The sequence below is a fragment of the Papio anubis genome, chromosome 16 (assembly GCF_008728515.1).
Source record: "Papio anubis isolate 15944 chromosome 16, Panubis1.0, whole genome shotgun sequence".
In the NCBI taxonomy this organism is placed as follows: Eukaryota; Metazoa; Chordata; class Mammalia; order Primates; family Cercopithecidae; genus Papio; species Papio anubis.
This window is the reverse complement of record NC_044991.1, coordinates 15,337,642-15,352,496: the sequence shown is the minus strand read 5'-3', so window position 1 is coordinate 15,352,496 and position 14,855 is coordinate 15,337,642. Positions and strand designations below refer to the sequence as shown.

General features: G+C 50.7%; 1 protein-coding gene across 1 annotated transcript; it reads left to right on the top strand.

The window, feature by feature from the left end:
• The first annotated feature begins 79 nt into the window (after positions 1-79).
• Positions 80-13,256, top strand: HMOX1 (heme oxygenase 1). Its single transcript, XM_021921486.2, has 5 exons — positions 80-402; positions 2,456-2,576; positions 6,319-6,810; positions 9,228-9,327; positions 12,508-13,256. Exons 1-5 carry the CDS (start codon positions 380-382, stop codon positions 12,636-12,638), a joined length of 867 nt encoding a protein of 288 aa, XP_021777178.1. The 5' UTR covers positions 80-379; the 3' UTR covers positions 12,639-13,256.
• Positions 13,257-14,855: the final 1,599 nt, after the last annotated feature.

Here is a 14,855-nt window from a genome sequence, read left to right as displayed (position 1 = left end):
AGGGAGCAGAAGGGGGGGCTCTGGAAGGAGCAAAATCACACCCAGAGGCTGCAGCTTCTCAGATTTCCTTAAGGTGTGTGTGTGTGTGTGTGTGTGTGTTTTCTCTAAAAGTCTATGGCCAGACTTTGTTTCCCCAGGGTCATATGACTGCTCCTCTCCACCCCACACTGGCCCGGGGCGGGCTGGGCGCGGGCCCCTGCGGGTGTTGCAACGCCCGGCCAGAAAGTGGGCCTCAGCTGTTCCGCCTGGCCCACGTGACCCGCCGAGCATAAATGTGACCGGTCGCGGCTCCGGCACAGTCAACGCCTGCCTCCTCTGGAGCGTCCTCAGAGCAGCCGCCGCCCGCGGAGCCAGCACGAACGAGCCCAGCACCGGCCGGATGGAGCGTCTGCAACCCGACAGGCAAGCGCGGGGCGCGGGACGCGGGACGGGCGCCTTTCCCTCCCCTCCCAGCTGGCGTCCCAGCCCCACCCGGGACCCTGCCACGCAGCGACAGAGCCCGGGAGCCAGAAACTTGGGCTCTGGAGTCAGGAGGCGCGGGGTTCTGATCCTGCCTGTGCCCGTAGGGTGGTTGGAGGGAGGAACGGTGATTTACATGCCTGGCACCCTGGTATGCGGTTGGGGACCAAGATGGGAGTGTCCCTAGAGTATCCAGCCTTTGAGGTAGCCAATGTTTGTTAAATCCAGCTTTCGAGGTGTGTTTGGAGTTGCTCTCTGCTGAATCTAGATCTCTGGGGCTTCCCTGTGAGGGAGTCAATTTTGTTTTAATCCAACTTTTGAGGTGTGCTTGGAGCTGCTGTCTGCTGAATCTAGATCCCTGGGGCTCCGCTAGCCTGGGAGAGCATGCTTGGTTCTCTTGGTGGCATCTGTCCCTCACTAACTACGGAGGACCTGAGCCAGACATCACCCTGGCTACGGTGTTCCGCGTCTCACAAATAAGGATTGCCCAGTTCAGGCAGGCGACACGCCCTAGAGTACTCAGTCAGCAGGTGTCAGAACTGGGTGTTGAACCTTGGCCTGCCCACCTCCAGGTCTCGCTCGTTCCCTTCTTTCAAGAATTTCTTAGGTTTTTTGTTGTTGTTGTTGTTGTTGTTGTTTTTTAACTCCTGGGCTCAAGCATCCTCCCACCTCAGCCCCCAGAGTTAACTGGGACTTACAGGCGTGTGCCGCTTCTCCCAAGAATTTGACCAGCTGTGTTGTAGAACAGGGGATGATGTTCTGGGAAGCAGGGCGGGAGGAAAGGGAAAAATGACAGTTCTATGGGGACGCAGGGATACGGACCCATGACAGAAATATTCCCGGAGAGACTTTTTCTTTAACTAAAGCAGAATTTTTCAGAATTTTTAACCTTGACGTCTTCATGATGAGCATAACATGATAGGGGGGTCATGAGATTTGCATCTGAAACTTTAACAAAATAACTGAATTAAATATTGGGTCTAAAAGCCAATCAAAGCAATTACAAACTTTGAGATGCACGTTCATGGGGCCTCTGCTTTTTCCTGGGTTATGCTGTACCTCCTCCTCCTCTCCACTGGGAACTACCGGTACCAGGATTTCCCCCTTGGTTTGGGGGACTGTATTATTTAGTGTTTTATTTTTATTTTTATTTTTTTGAGACAGAGTCTTGCTGCAAGAGTCACCATGCCCAGCCTGAATTTGTTTTTTTGTTGTTGTTGATTCTGTTTTTTTTTTTTTTTTTTTGAGATGGAGTCTTGCTCTGTTGCCCAGGCTGGAGTGCAGTGGCTCAATCTCAGCTCACTGCAACCTCCACCTCCTGGGTTCAAGCTATTCTCCTGCCTCAGCCTCCCGAGTAGTTGGGATTACAGGTGCCCAACACCACACCCGGCTAATTTTTTTTTTTTTTTTTTGTATTTTTAGTAGAGATAGGGTTTCACCAATGTTGGCTAGGCTGGGCTCAAACTCCTGACCTCAGGTGATCTGTCCGCCTTGGCCTCCCAAAGTGCTAGGATTACAGGTGTGAGCCACCATGCTTGGCCCTTTTTTTTTCTTTTTCTTTTTTTTTTTTTGAGATGGAGTTTCTCTGTCACCAAGGCTGGAGTGCAGTGGTGTGATCTCAGCTCACTGCAACATTTGCCTCTGGGGTTCAAACATTTATAGGCATAATCGCTGGGATTACAGGCACCCGCCACCATGCCCGGCTAATTTTGTATTTTTAGTAGAGATGGGGTTTCACCATGTTTGCCAGGCTGGTCTCGAACTCCTGACCTCAGGTGATCCGCCCACCTTGGCCTCCCAAAGTGCTGGGATTACAGGCGTGAGCCACTGCACCCAGCCACAAGGCTGTATCTTAAAGCGATTGGGAAGGTGGCCTGAATAAGAATGGGAGTCCTTGGAGGCCTGCTTACAGGTGGGTGGCTCCCCTGAGCTCAGCAGTTGGGAAGGACCCCACTCCCAGCCAGCTTTGTGTTCACCCATCCCATTTCCTCCTCAGCATGCCCCAGGATTTGTCAGAGGCCCTGAAGGAGGCCACCAAGGAGGTGCACACCCAGGCAGAGAATGCTGAGTTCATGAGGAACTTTCAGAAGGGCCAGGTGACCCGAGAGGGCTTCAAGGTATGTGGCTTGGTGGGACTAGCCCTGGTGGAGGGTGTGGCAGGTGTGGGTGGGCCCAAGGCTCAGGCCAGTGGTTTAAGTGGGGATGCTGAGGGACCAGATGAGCATATCCAATGGAATCATCTTAAAAATGACACTGAGGCTCAGAGAGGGAAGGTGAGTTACCCAAGGTCACACAGCAAGTTCAGCCTGCTCTGTAGTGTTGTGGAGGGACTGGGGCAGCAGTTCCATTGACTGAGCACTGGTTCCATGTTGGGCATTTTGTACACTTGGTTTGTAATCTGTGCTTCAACCCTGATGAGAAAGATGAGGACTGGAAGGCTCAGAGAGTGACTAACAGAAGGTCACACAGCCAGTAAATGGAAAAGGCTGAAATCAACCAAGAGCTTGTACTCCTGACCTAACTCTAATTTGCCTCTGAAGATGAGGAGTAATATAGGTTGGAGCCTTAACAGAACCCTTTTCTAACAGTGAGACTGAGGGTGCCTCATCTAATCTCCCTAAGCCACCTTTTCCCCATCTGTAAAGGAGGATTTCAACAGCAAGGTTTTCATAAGCACCCACTATATTGCCAGGTACTGATTTTGCTGTTTCCCAGCACTGTTGTGAAATTCATGCAAATAGAAGGAAGCACTTGACGAAGAACCGGGAAGATACTGGGTGTTAAAACATCAGTGTGGGGAAAGGCTTGTTCAGGTTGAACAGAGGGTGTGGGAGTGGGGAGTGGGGAGCTATATCCCACCACCTTCACCCCAGTCCCTTTTGCAATCTGTACCCTCTGCCACCCCCTACTTCCAACATGAGACATGCTTTATTTTTATTTTATTTTATTTTTATTTTATTTTATTTCATTTGAGACAGAGTCTTACTCTGTTGCCCAGGCTGGAGTGCAATGGCAAGATCTCGGTGCCCTGAAACCTCCGCCTCCTGGGTGCAAGCAATTCTCCTGCTTCAGCCTCCAGAGTAGCTGGGACTACAGGTGCCTGCCACCACGCCTGGCTAATTTTTGTATTTTTTTTTTAGTAGAGATGGGGTTTCACCATGTTAGCCAGGCTAGTCTTGTACTCCTGACCTCAGATGATCCATCCGCCCTGGCCTCCCAAAGTGCTGGGATTACAGGTGTGAACCACCGCCTGACTGAGACATACTTTAATTAGGAGAGATTTAACCTGTGGTTCCAGGCTGGCTGGGGCCCTTGGGCCTGTAATGGGTCTTCCTCATCCTCCTCCCCTCTCCCTTAAGTAGATGAGGTACACCCAGTTGCTGCAGTGTGGCTCAAGGCCACAGGGAGGTGAATGCTGGAATATCCTATCCCCAGCCAGCTTAGACTTTGGATTTTACCTCTTAAGTCACAGGGTTCCAAGGAGGCACCAAGATTCGTGAGAGAATCCAGTGCTTGCTTACATTAAGCTGGTGGATGTGGCAGTTATCACAGCCTTTCTCACGGGAGCGCTAAGTGCCAGGCTGCCCTCTGTGCTGGCCCAGACCCTCTCACTTAATCCTCACACCAGCCCCATCTAGTATGTGGCAGGCGAGGGAACGGACTAGGACAGTTGGCTAGCACAGTCACACAGACCTCTGACCATCTGCTCTAGGATAGGATAGGAAGCTGGGACCAGAGAGAGCAAGCGGGTCACCCGTGGTCACACAGCTAAGGACTGGCAGAGTTGGGTGAGAACCAGGTCAGTCACACTTAAAAACCCAGGCTCTTTTGTACCAGGCTCCCTGGCTTTGTCCCCTCATGGAATAGAGCTGCTTTGAATGTTTACGGCTCAGAAATAACTTGGAACCTCCAACCTGAACGTCTTAACTTTGTCCTCCTTCAAATTCAAACAGGCGTATTCATGTGTAACGGGAGTTAGTGCCCCAATCCAAGGCACCCTCAGGACCTGTTGCCCCAGCCCAGCATCCAGAGGTGGTGGGGGTTCAGAATAGGCCTCTGGGAAGGAGAATTATGCCCTGTAGTTGGTCACGTAGAGGTCAAAAGCCAGAAGCACATGGCCAATCTCCTTTAACCACTTCCATTTCAGCTATTCCCCTCTCCTGAGCCATGGTGGGTCCATAGCAACGCCCGGTCTTCAATCCAGTTTCCTTTCTTACTAGCTGTGCAACCTCCATGTGTCATACCCTCTCTGAGTCTTAGTTTCCTTTTCTGTAAAAAGGGAATAGCAATTCCTTTGTTGGAGTTTTTTTTTTTTTTTTTGAGACAGGGTCTTGCTCACTCTGTTCCCCAAGCTGGAGTACAGTGATATGATCACAGCTCACTGCAACCTTGAAATCCTGGGCTCAAGTGATCCCCCTGCCTCAGCCTCTGGAGTAGCTGGGACTACAGGCATGCAGCACCACACCTCGTTAATTTTTTTTTTTTTTTTTTGAGTCAGAATCTTGCTCTGTCACCCAGGCTGGAGTGCAATGGCACGATCTTGACTCACTGCAATCTCTGCCTCCTGGGTTCAAGCAATTCTCCTGACTCAGCCTCCTGAGTAACTGGGATTATAGGCGTCCACCACCATGCCTGGCTAATTTTTGTGTTTTTAGTAGAGATGGGGTTTCACCATATTGCCCAGGCTGGTCTGTTGGCTATGTTGGTCTTGAATTCCTGATCTCGTGATCCCCCCGCCTCGGCCTCCCAAAGTGCTGGGATTACAGGTGTGAGCCACCACACCCAGCTGGCTAGTTTTTTAAATTTTTGTGTATTTATTTACTTATTTATTTTTATTTTATTTATTTATTTATTTTTGAGATGGCGTCTTGCTCTGTCACCCAGGCTGGAATGCAGTGGCCGGATCTCAGCTCACTGCAAGCTCCGCCTCCTGGATTTATGCCATTCTCCTGCCTCAGCCTCCCGAGTAGCTGGGACTACAGGCGCCCGCCACCTCGCCCGGCTAGTTTTTTGTATTTTTTAGTAGAGATGGGGTTTCACCGTGTTAGCCAGGATGGTCTCGATCTCCTGACCTCGTGATCCGCCCGTCTTGGCCTCCCAAAGTGCTGGGATTACAGGCTTGAGCCACGGCGCCCGGCTATTTATTTATTTTTGAGACAGAGTCTCCTTCCGTCGCCCAGACTGGAGTGCAGTGGCGTGATCTGGGCTTACTGCAAGCTCCGCCTCCCGGGTTCACACCATTCTCCTGCCTCAGCCTCTCAAGTAGTAGCTGGGATTACAGGCACCAGCCATCAAGCCCAGCTAATTTTTTTTTTGTATTTTTAGTAGAGACAGGGCTTCACCGTGTTAACCAGGATGGTCTCGATCTCCTGACCTTGTGATCCGCCCGCCTTGGCCTCCCAAAGTGCTGGGATTACAGGCGTGAGCCACTGCGCCCGGCCCCAGCCAGCTAGTTTTTTAAAAGAATTTTTTGTAGAGGTGGGATTGCCCAGGCTGTTCTCAGACTCCTGGCTTTAAGCAGTCCTCCCACCTTAGCCTCCCAAAGTGCAGGGATTACAGGGGTTTGAGCCACTGCACCAGGCCAGTTTGTTGGATCTTTATATAAGGATTCAATTAGGTTGCTTGTTTTGCCCAGTGGGGTAAAAGGGTTTTAGGCTGAGAAAGTGCATGATCGTCTTTTTCTCTTATAAAAATCCCTCTGGCTGCAGTGTGAAGAGGATTGTAGTGAGGGGTGGCAGAAGGAGTCAGAGCCAAGCTGAGAAGTGATGAGGGCCTTTCCAAAGGCAGTAGTGGAGGGGACGGACAGAGGTGGGGGTCTTCTATGTGGCTGGTGGCCTGACCTGCTCACTCTGCTTTCAGCTGGTGATGGCCTCCCTGCACCACATCTATGTGGCCCTGGAGGAGGAGATTGAGCGCAACAAGGAGAGCCCAGTCTTCGCCCCTGTCTACTTCCCAGAAGAGCTGCACCGCAAGGCCGCCCTGGAGCAGGACCTGGCCTTCTGGTACGGGCCCCGCTGGCAGGAAGTCATCCCCTACACACCGGCAATGCAGCGCTACGTGAAGCGGCTCCACGAGGTGGGGCGCACAGAGCCCGAGCTGCTGGTGGCCCACGCCTACACCCGCTACCTGGGTGACCTGTCTGGGGGCCAGATGCTCAAGAAGATTGCTCAGAAAGCCCTGGACCTGCCCAGCTCTGGCGAGGGCCTGGCCTTCTTCACCTTCCCCAACATTGCCAGTGCCACCAAGTTCAAGCAGCTCTACCGCTCCCGCATGAACTCCCTGGAGATGACTCCTGCGGTCAGGCAGAGGGTGACAGAAGAGGCCAAGACCGCGTTCCTGCTCAACATCCAGGTGAGGGTTGGGCAGCCTGGGGCAGCCTCTGCTTCCCCCCACTGTTCCTCCAAGGGATCCTTCTCATTGTAGGGAAGGGTGGTATGGGTCATGGTTAACACAGGGAACCAGGGTTCCAGCACTGCCACTTACTAGCTGGGTGATCTTGGGCAAATGCCTTAATCTCTCTGTACCTCAGTTTCCCTATCTGTAAAATAGGGATAATAATGGTACCTCTATCTTAGACTTTTAAGGCTTGAGTGAGTTTACAGCAGTGAAGTCCCCACATCAGTGTCTGGCACAAGAGGAAGCCCTCAAATTTTCACTACTGTCATAATGGGACATGAGAATCAGTTGTAGCTCTCCGTGACAACAGTCTGTGGCAACGTATAAGTTGTGTGTGCACTAGTGTGTAGCCAGGTTGGCACTCCCAGGGTTACAGGTGGCCTCTGCCTTCCAGGGACTCTCAGCCTAGCCAAAGAGGTTTACCTCTTTCTACAAGTGTCTCAAATCCAGGGGGAAGGTGGGGTTTGGGCAAAGCCTGGAAGGATGAATTCTTAGGCAGAGGTGGAGGGGATCCTTCTAACCAGATGTCATAGAGCCTTCTCTCTCTGCCAGCCCCTGGAGGTGCCATGGGGCCTGGGGCTAGGGCTCATGCCCTCCTGGCTCACTAATCCCAGCCTTGGATTGCAGAAGATTCTGGTCCTGGCCCCTGTTACGGAACAAGGCCTTTCCCTTCCACCGCACCCCCTCAGAAAATCCAATCAGTCTTGGAAGAAGAAAATCTATGTCTTTCAGAGAAGTGTAGTCAAAAGAAAAGGGGGGCCAGGTGCAGTGGCTCACGCCTGTAATCCCAGCTCTTTGGGAAGCCAAGGTGGATGGATTGCTCAGGAGTTTCACACCAGCCTGAGCAACATGGCAAGACCCTGTCTCTATCCAAAAAAAAAAAAAAAAAAAAAAAAAATTAAAAAACATTTTTTTAAAGAAAAGGGATTGGGGTCAGAACTGGCTCTCAGGCTCGCGCCTATAATACCAACACTTTGGGAGGCCAAAGCAGGAAAGTGGCTTGAGCCCAGGAGTTTGAGGCCAGCCCTGGTAACACAGTGAGACCCCATCTCTACACAAAAATGAAAAAAAAAAAAAAGCCAGACATAGTAGCATGCAGCTGTAGTCTCAGCTACTTGGGAGGCTGAAGTGGGAGGATTGCTTGAGCCCAGGAGGTCAAGGCTACAGTAAGCCATGATAGTGCTACTGCACGCCAGCCTGGGCAACGGCAACAAAGCAAGACTGTCTCAAAAATAAAAACAAACGGCCGGGCGCGGTGGCTCAAGCCTGTAATCCCAGCACTTTGGGAGGCCGAGACGGGCGGATCACGAGGTCAGGAGATCGAGACCATCCTGGTTAATATGGTGAAACCCCGTCTCTACTAAAAAGTACAAAAAAAAACTAGCCGGGCGAGGTGGCGAGTGCCTGTAGTCCCAGCTACTCGGGAGGCTGAGGCAGGAGAATGGCGTGAACCCGGGAGGCGGAGCTTGTAGTGAGCTGAGATCCGGCCACTGCACTCCAGCCTGGGCGACAGAGCGAAACTCCGTCTCAAAAAAAAAAAAAATAAATAAAAATAAAAAAATAAAAATAAAAACAAACAAACGGCTTTTGGTGCCTGACCTCTGGGTCAGTCCTTGGGCAAAGCACTTAACCTGTAGGAGCTACAGTTTCCTCATATGCAAGGCTAACAAATACCATTCAGCACACCTCACCAAGGCTGAATTTAGCAAATCTAAATTCAAGGGAAGAAAGCAGCCGCAGAAGAGTGCATATACAAGGATACCACTTAATATTATTTCAAAACAAGCAACGCAGCCTTTTGCACGGAGACACAGGCTAAGGACATGGGTGGCCACAGTGATCCAGGATCATTGTTATCAGTTGGGAGGGCAAGAGCAGGCAGGGGAGTCAGTTGGGCTTGGAACATCTTATCTCTTAAGATGGATGAAAGGGACATGAATATTATTTATTTATTTATTTATTTGAGACAGAGTCTCGCCCTGTCACCCAGGCTGGAGTGCAATGGCGCAATCTCGGCTCACTGCAACCTCTGCCTACCAGGTTCAAGCAATTTTCCTGCCTCAGCCTCCCGAGTAACTGGGATTACAGGCATGTGCTACCACACCCAGCTAATTTTTTGTATCTTTAGTAGAGATGGGGTTTCACTATGTTGGCTAGGCTGGTCTTGAACTCCTGACCTCGTGATGTGCCCACCTTGGCCTTCCAAAGTGCTGGGATTACAGGCGTGAGCCACTGCGCCTGGCCAATATTTTTCTTACCATCTTGTTATTTCCAAAATATTTCCTAACACAACTTGTCTTAAGGTCCTACCTTCAGCTGGGACCTGGCAGCATCTCTTACTGAGATAGGCATGTGTGTCTTTTGTCTTTTAGCTCTTTGAGGAGTTGCAGGAGCTGCTGACACATGACACCAAGGACCAGAGCCCCTCACAGGCACCAGGGCTTCGCCAGCGGGCCAGCAACAAAGCGCAAGGTGAGAGCATCCAGGGAGGGGCATTTCCTCTGGGCTACAGATGGAGAGGGACCTGACTGTCTGACTCTAGTATCTCTACTCTTTTTTTTTTTTTTTTTTTTTGAGACGGAGTCTCGCTCTGTCGCCCAGGCTGGAGTGCAGTGGCACGATCTCGGCTCACTGCAAGCTCCGCCTCCCGGGGTTCACGCCATTCTCCTGCCTCAGCCTCCCAAGTAGCTGGGACTACAGGCGCCCGCCACCACGCCCGGCTAATTTTTTTGTGTATTTTTAGTAGAGACGGGGTTTCACCGTGTTGCCAGGATGGTCTCGATCTCCTGACCTCGGGATCCACATACCTCGGCCTCCCAAAGTGTTGGGATTACAGGCGTGAGCCACCGCACCCAGCCTTAGTATCTCTACTCTTCTGTTTTCTGAATGTTTGCTGGTGGTGGGTGTTGTTTCCTGCTGCCTCACCCCACTGCCCCTGTAAGGACAGGTTCCCCCTATGTTGCCCAGGCCAGTCTTGAACACCTGACTTCAAGCGATCCTCCTGCCTCTGCCTCCCAAGTGCTGCAATTACAGGCGAAAGCCACCATGCCAGCTTGAATGTTTTTTTGGGTGGTTGTTGTTGTTTTTGGAGATAGAGTCTCGCCCAGGCTAGAGTGCAGTGGCGCTATCTCAGCTCACTGCAACCTCCGCCTCCCGGGTTCAAGCAATTCTCCTGCCTCAGCCTCCCGGGTAGCTGGGATTACAGGCACCCACCACCATGCCCGGCTAATTTTTTTTGTATGTTTAGCAGAGATGGGGTTGCACCATGTTGGCCAGGCTGGTCTCGAACTCCTGACCTCAGGTGATCCGCCCACCTCGGCCTCCCAAAGTGCTGAGATTATAGGCGTGAGCCACTGCGCCTGGCCACCTGCATGTTTTTGTATGAGAAGTGGAGGGCAGGCAAAAGGACCTGGGGTCAACCTTCAGTGTGTGGCTCTGGGCAAGCCATGAGACTTCTCCCTGCCTTAGTTTCCCCACCTGGAAAATCCAGTGAGGTTCAACTACTTCTAGTTCACTGGGTCAGAAGTGTACAAGAACCCCTCAGAAATCATGGGAAACTCCCGCCCCCTTAATTTAGACTCCTTTTTAGGCCTTTGGTCCCCTGATGTGGGCCAGGGAGGTGGGGACCTGTATCCAGCTGTGAACCCACCACAGGGAGATGTCCCTTCCGAGTCTTGTTGTGTGTGAGCCCCTCCCTCATGTGCCTAAGAACGATCGAGGCTGGCTGCAGTGAGAACATCTTGGAAACTTCCAAAAAGACCAAAATGCTCCACAAAATGTACCCTCACTAAGCCTAAAACATTGAGGCAGGGAGTGTGGCTTTGGGATGGGTAGCAATGAAGGGGTAAGGCTTAGCGCTACCTCCTGGCAGGTTATATTAGGCCTCCCCTCCTGTGCCACCGTAACCTGGCTTGTGGCTTTCTCACTTGTGCCAGACCACAGGGACCCCTCTACTGGGGGGTTGTAACCCCGGAGGGCTTGGCTATCTAGTGGGGTAGGGAGACATCACCCTAATGCAGCAGTTCCCAAAGTGTGGTGTCCTACCTGTGGGGGGTGGTAGTCCGAGTATCCCCTCAAGGGGTCTGTGAGGACAAAGCTATTTTTATAACACTACTACTATTTGTTTGCTTTTTTTTTTTTTTTTTTTTTGAGACAGGGTCTTGCTCTGTCACCCAGGCTGGAGTGTAGTGGCACAAACACAGCTCACGGCAGCTTCAACTCCCAGGTTCAAGCGATTCTGCCACCTTCTCCTGAGCAACTGGGACTATAGGCACGTGCCACCACACCCAGATTTTTTTTTTTGGCTTTTTAAAAAAACTATTTTCTCATGAATATGTGTTGGCATTTTCCAAAGGTTATGTGACATGTGATGCTCTCTCATGGATTTGATGGCTCATGGAATGTGTGCCTGTATGTTCTCATATGTTAAGAATTTCTCAGTTTTGGCCAGGCACAGTGGCTTATGCCTGTAATCCCAGCACTTTGGGAGACTGAGGCAGGGGGATCACTTGAGGTCAGGAGTTTGAGACCAGCTTGGCCAGTGTGGTGAGACCCCATCTCTACTAAAATATAAAAATTAGCTGGGCATGATGGTGCACACCTGTAATCCCAGCTACTTGGGAGGCTGAGGCAGGAGAATCTCTTGAGTCTGGGAGGCAGAGGTTGCAGTGAGCTGAGATTGTACCACTGTACTCTAGCCTGGGCAACAGAGCAAGACTCTTATCTCAAAAAAAAAAAAAAAAAGAAAAAAAGAAAAAGAAAAAAAGAAAAGAAAGAATTTCTCAGTTATAATTTCTAATTTTGTAAATAGTGATAGCTATACTCACACAAACAAAAGCTCTTCTGGATCCTTGGTTGCATTTGAGTATAAAGGGGTTTTGGAACCAAAACATTTGAGAACTATACCCCTAATCCATCAGAAGGAGCAGGAGCCTTTAATATGAACAACACACATGTAAATGTCACAGTGTACATGCTTGCTTTTACTTCCTGTGACCGCAGCCCTGGGCCACCAGACCTATAGCCCTATTTTCTCTGGGAAAGCCCGTCTCATAGCCCAGGGCGGGGCTAGGATTCAAACCCAGCTGTTCTGGCTCCAGAGACCTGCCTTGGACTCTGTCCTCCTTCTAAAGACCTAACAGCACCCACTCTGTGCCTGAGGAGGAGGCACATCTACCCAGGCTGCATGGCTGGCTCTGGCCTATCACATTTTAATAACCAGGGGTGGAACTGAACTTGAATTTTGACCTCAGAGCTCCTGCTTTCTAGCCCCTGCTCCATCATGACCATACTTAGCAAATGTGTGAGTCTGAGAGGAAGATTTACAGCTCTGACCTAATCGCTGGCAAAGTTTAAGGAGAAGAAAGGGAGCAGGCAGAAGTCTGAAAACCATGCCTGGGCCCACGAATGTTTTCACAATGTGGCCTGGCTGCACAGGGAATAACAGACAGCTTGGAGAAGTAGTGAGCTGCCTGTCTTTGAAGGTATTCAAGCAGTGGCTAGAGGGACACCTGTTTGTGGTCTTGCAGAATCCTGGCGTTGAGCAGGGACTGTACCACAGATCCTGAGGCCACTCTGCTTTGCTTTTCTATGACGTCAGACACCCGGATGCATGCCCACCTGTTATTGACCTTGCCCCATTTTCTCTTTCAGACTCTGCCCCCGTGGAGACTCCCAGAGGGAAGCCCCAGCTCAACACCCGCTCCCAGGCTCCGCTTCTCCGATGGATCCTTACGTTCAGCTTTCTGGTGGCAACAGTTGCCGTAGGGCTTTATGCCATGTGAATGCAGGCATGCTGGCTCCCAGGGCCATTAACTTTGTCCAGTGGAAGGCCTTCTTTCTAGAGAGGGAAATCTCTTAGCTGGCTTCCTTATCGTGGGCACTGGAGGCTTTCAGGGCCTCCATCCCTCTCACTGTGTCCCTCTCTCTGGAAAGCAGGAAGAAGCCTATGGCATCTTCCCCAACGAAAAGCACATCCAGCCAATGGCCTAAACTTCAGAGTGGGCCAAAGGATCCAGCCCTGCCCTTCAGCATCCTCAGTTCCTGCAGCAGAGCCTAGAAGACACCCTAGATGTGGCAGCTGTCTCAAACCTCCAAAAGTCCTGAGTTTGAAGTATCCTTGTTGACACGGCCATGACCACTTTCCCCGTGGGCCATGGCAATTTTTACATAAAACTGAAACGATGTTGTGTCTTGTGTTTTTGTCTTATTTTTGTTGGAGCCACTCTGTTCCTGGCTCAGCCTCAAATGCAGTATTTTTGTTGTGTTCTATTGTTTTTATAGCAGGGTTGGGGTGGTTTTTGAGCCATGCGTGGGTGGGGAGGGAGGTGTTTAATGGCACTGTGGCCTTGGTCTAACTTTTGTGTGAAATAATAAACAACATTGTCTGATAGTAACTTGAAGTATTGTTCATGGGTTTTGTTATTCTTGGGGAGCTGATCTTTTCCTCCCTGGCTACTTGCGTGCTCAGTAGGAGAGGTAGTGATGGGGGGTTGGCAGGAGCTGGTCTGTTTGAGAATGCAGAAGGTGAGCTTTTCTTTTTATCTTTTCTTTTTTTTTTGAGACAGAGTCTCACTCTGTTGTCCAGGCTGGAGTGCAATGGCGCAATCTTGGCCTACTGCAACCTCTGCCTCCCAGGTTCACTCGATTCTCCTGCCTCAGTCTCCTGAGTAGCTGGGATTACAGATATTCATCACCATGCCTGGCTAATTTTTATATTTTTAGTAGAGATGGGGTTTCACCATATTGGCCAGGCTGGTCTCGAACTCCCGACCTCAGGTGGTCCACCTGCCTCAGCCTCCCAAGGTGCTGGGATTATAGGCGTGAGCCACTGTGCCCGGCCCAGGAGGTGAGCTTTAAGCAGCTGGTGGGCGAATATTTGTGTTGAACCCTGCTTGATGCAAGATTCGCCTTTATGGAGGACGGGGTTGCCCTGTTTGGCTGAAATGAGCAGATTCTGGGGCAAAATTTGTATTTTCTGTCCAGTGACAGGGACTGGAGTGAAATTCTTAGGTTCAAATTCCTGCTACACCACTTTGAGGTTAGTCACTTAACCTCTCTGGGGCTCCATTTTATCACTGGTGACATGAGTACAGTGATACCTAACTCACCTATCTTGTCCTGAGAAGCAAATCAGATGCATGTGAAATGCCAACGCCATACACGGTTAGCTGCTATTATGCAAAGAAGGAGACCAGTGTTTGGTGATTCTTGTACTGCGGAGTCACTTCATCTATGGCATCCCTATGTTCGGGGGTGTCTGACGGTCAGGATGGATTTCACTGAGGTCTGTTCAGCTCTAAAACCTAAGCCCTTCCTATGACCCTAAATCAAGAAAATACTGAATATGTAGCCTCCCAATCTGGGAAAGTGAAAAACCTTTGCTGAAGGTGTCCTGGGCAGAGCACAGGACAATTTTTTTTTTTTTTTTTGGAGACAGAGTCTGGCTTTGTCATCCACATTGGAGTGCAGTGGTGCGATCTCGGCTCACTGCAACCTCCGCCTCTTGGGCTTAAGCCATCCTGTGGTCTCAGCCTCCTGAGTAGCTGGGACTACAAGTGCACACCAGATTTTTGTATCTTTTTGTAGAAACGAGGTTTTGCTATGTTGCCCAGGCCGGTCTCAAACTCCTGAACTAAAGTGATCCTCCCACTTTGGCTTCACAAAATGCTGGGATTACAGGCATGAGTCACTGTGCCTGGCCAAGGTGGTTTTTTTTTTGAGATGGAGTCTCATTCTGTTGCCCAGGCTAGAGTGCAGTGGCACGATCTCAGTTCACTGCAACCTCTGCCACCCAGGTTCAAGCAATTCTCCTGCCTCAGCCTCCCAAGTAGCAGGGATTACAGGCGCCTACCACTGCGCCTGGCCAATTTTTTTAGTTTTAGTAGAGACAAGGTTTCACCATGTTGGCCATGCTGGTCTTGAACTCTGGACCTTGTGATCCACCTGCCTCAGCCTCCCAAAGTGCTGGGATTACAGGTGCAAGCCACTGTGGCCAGCCA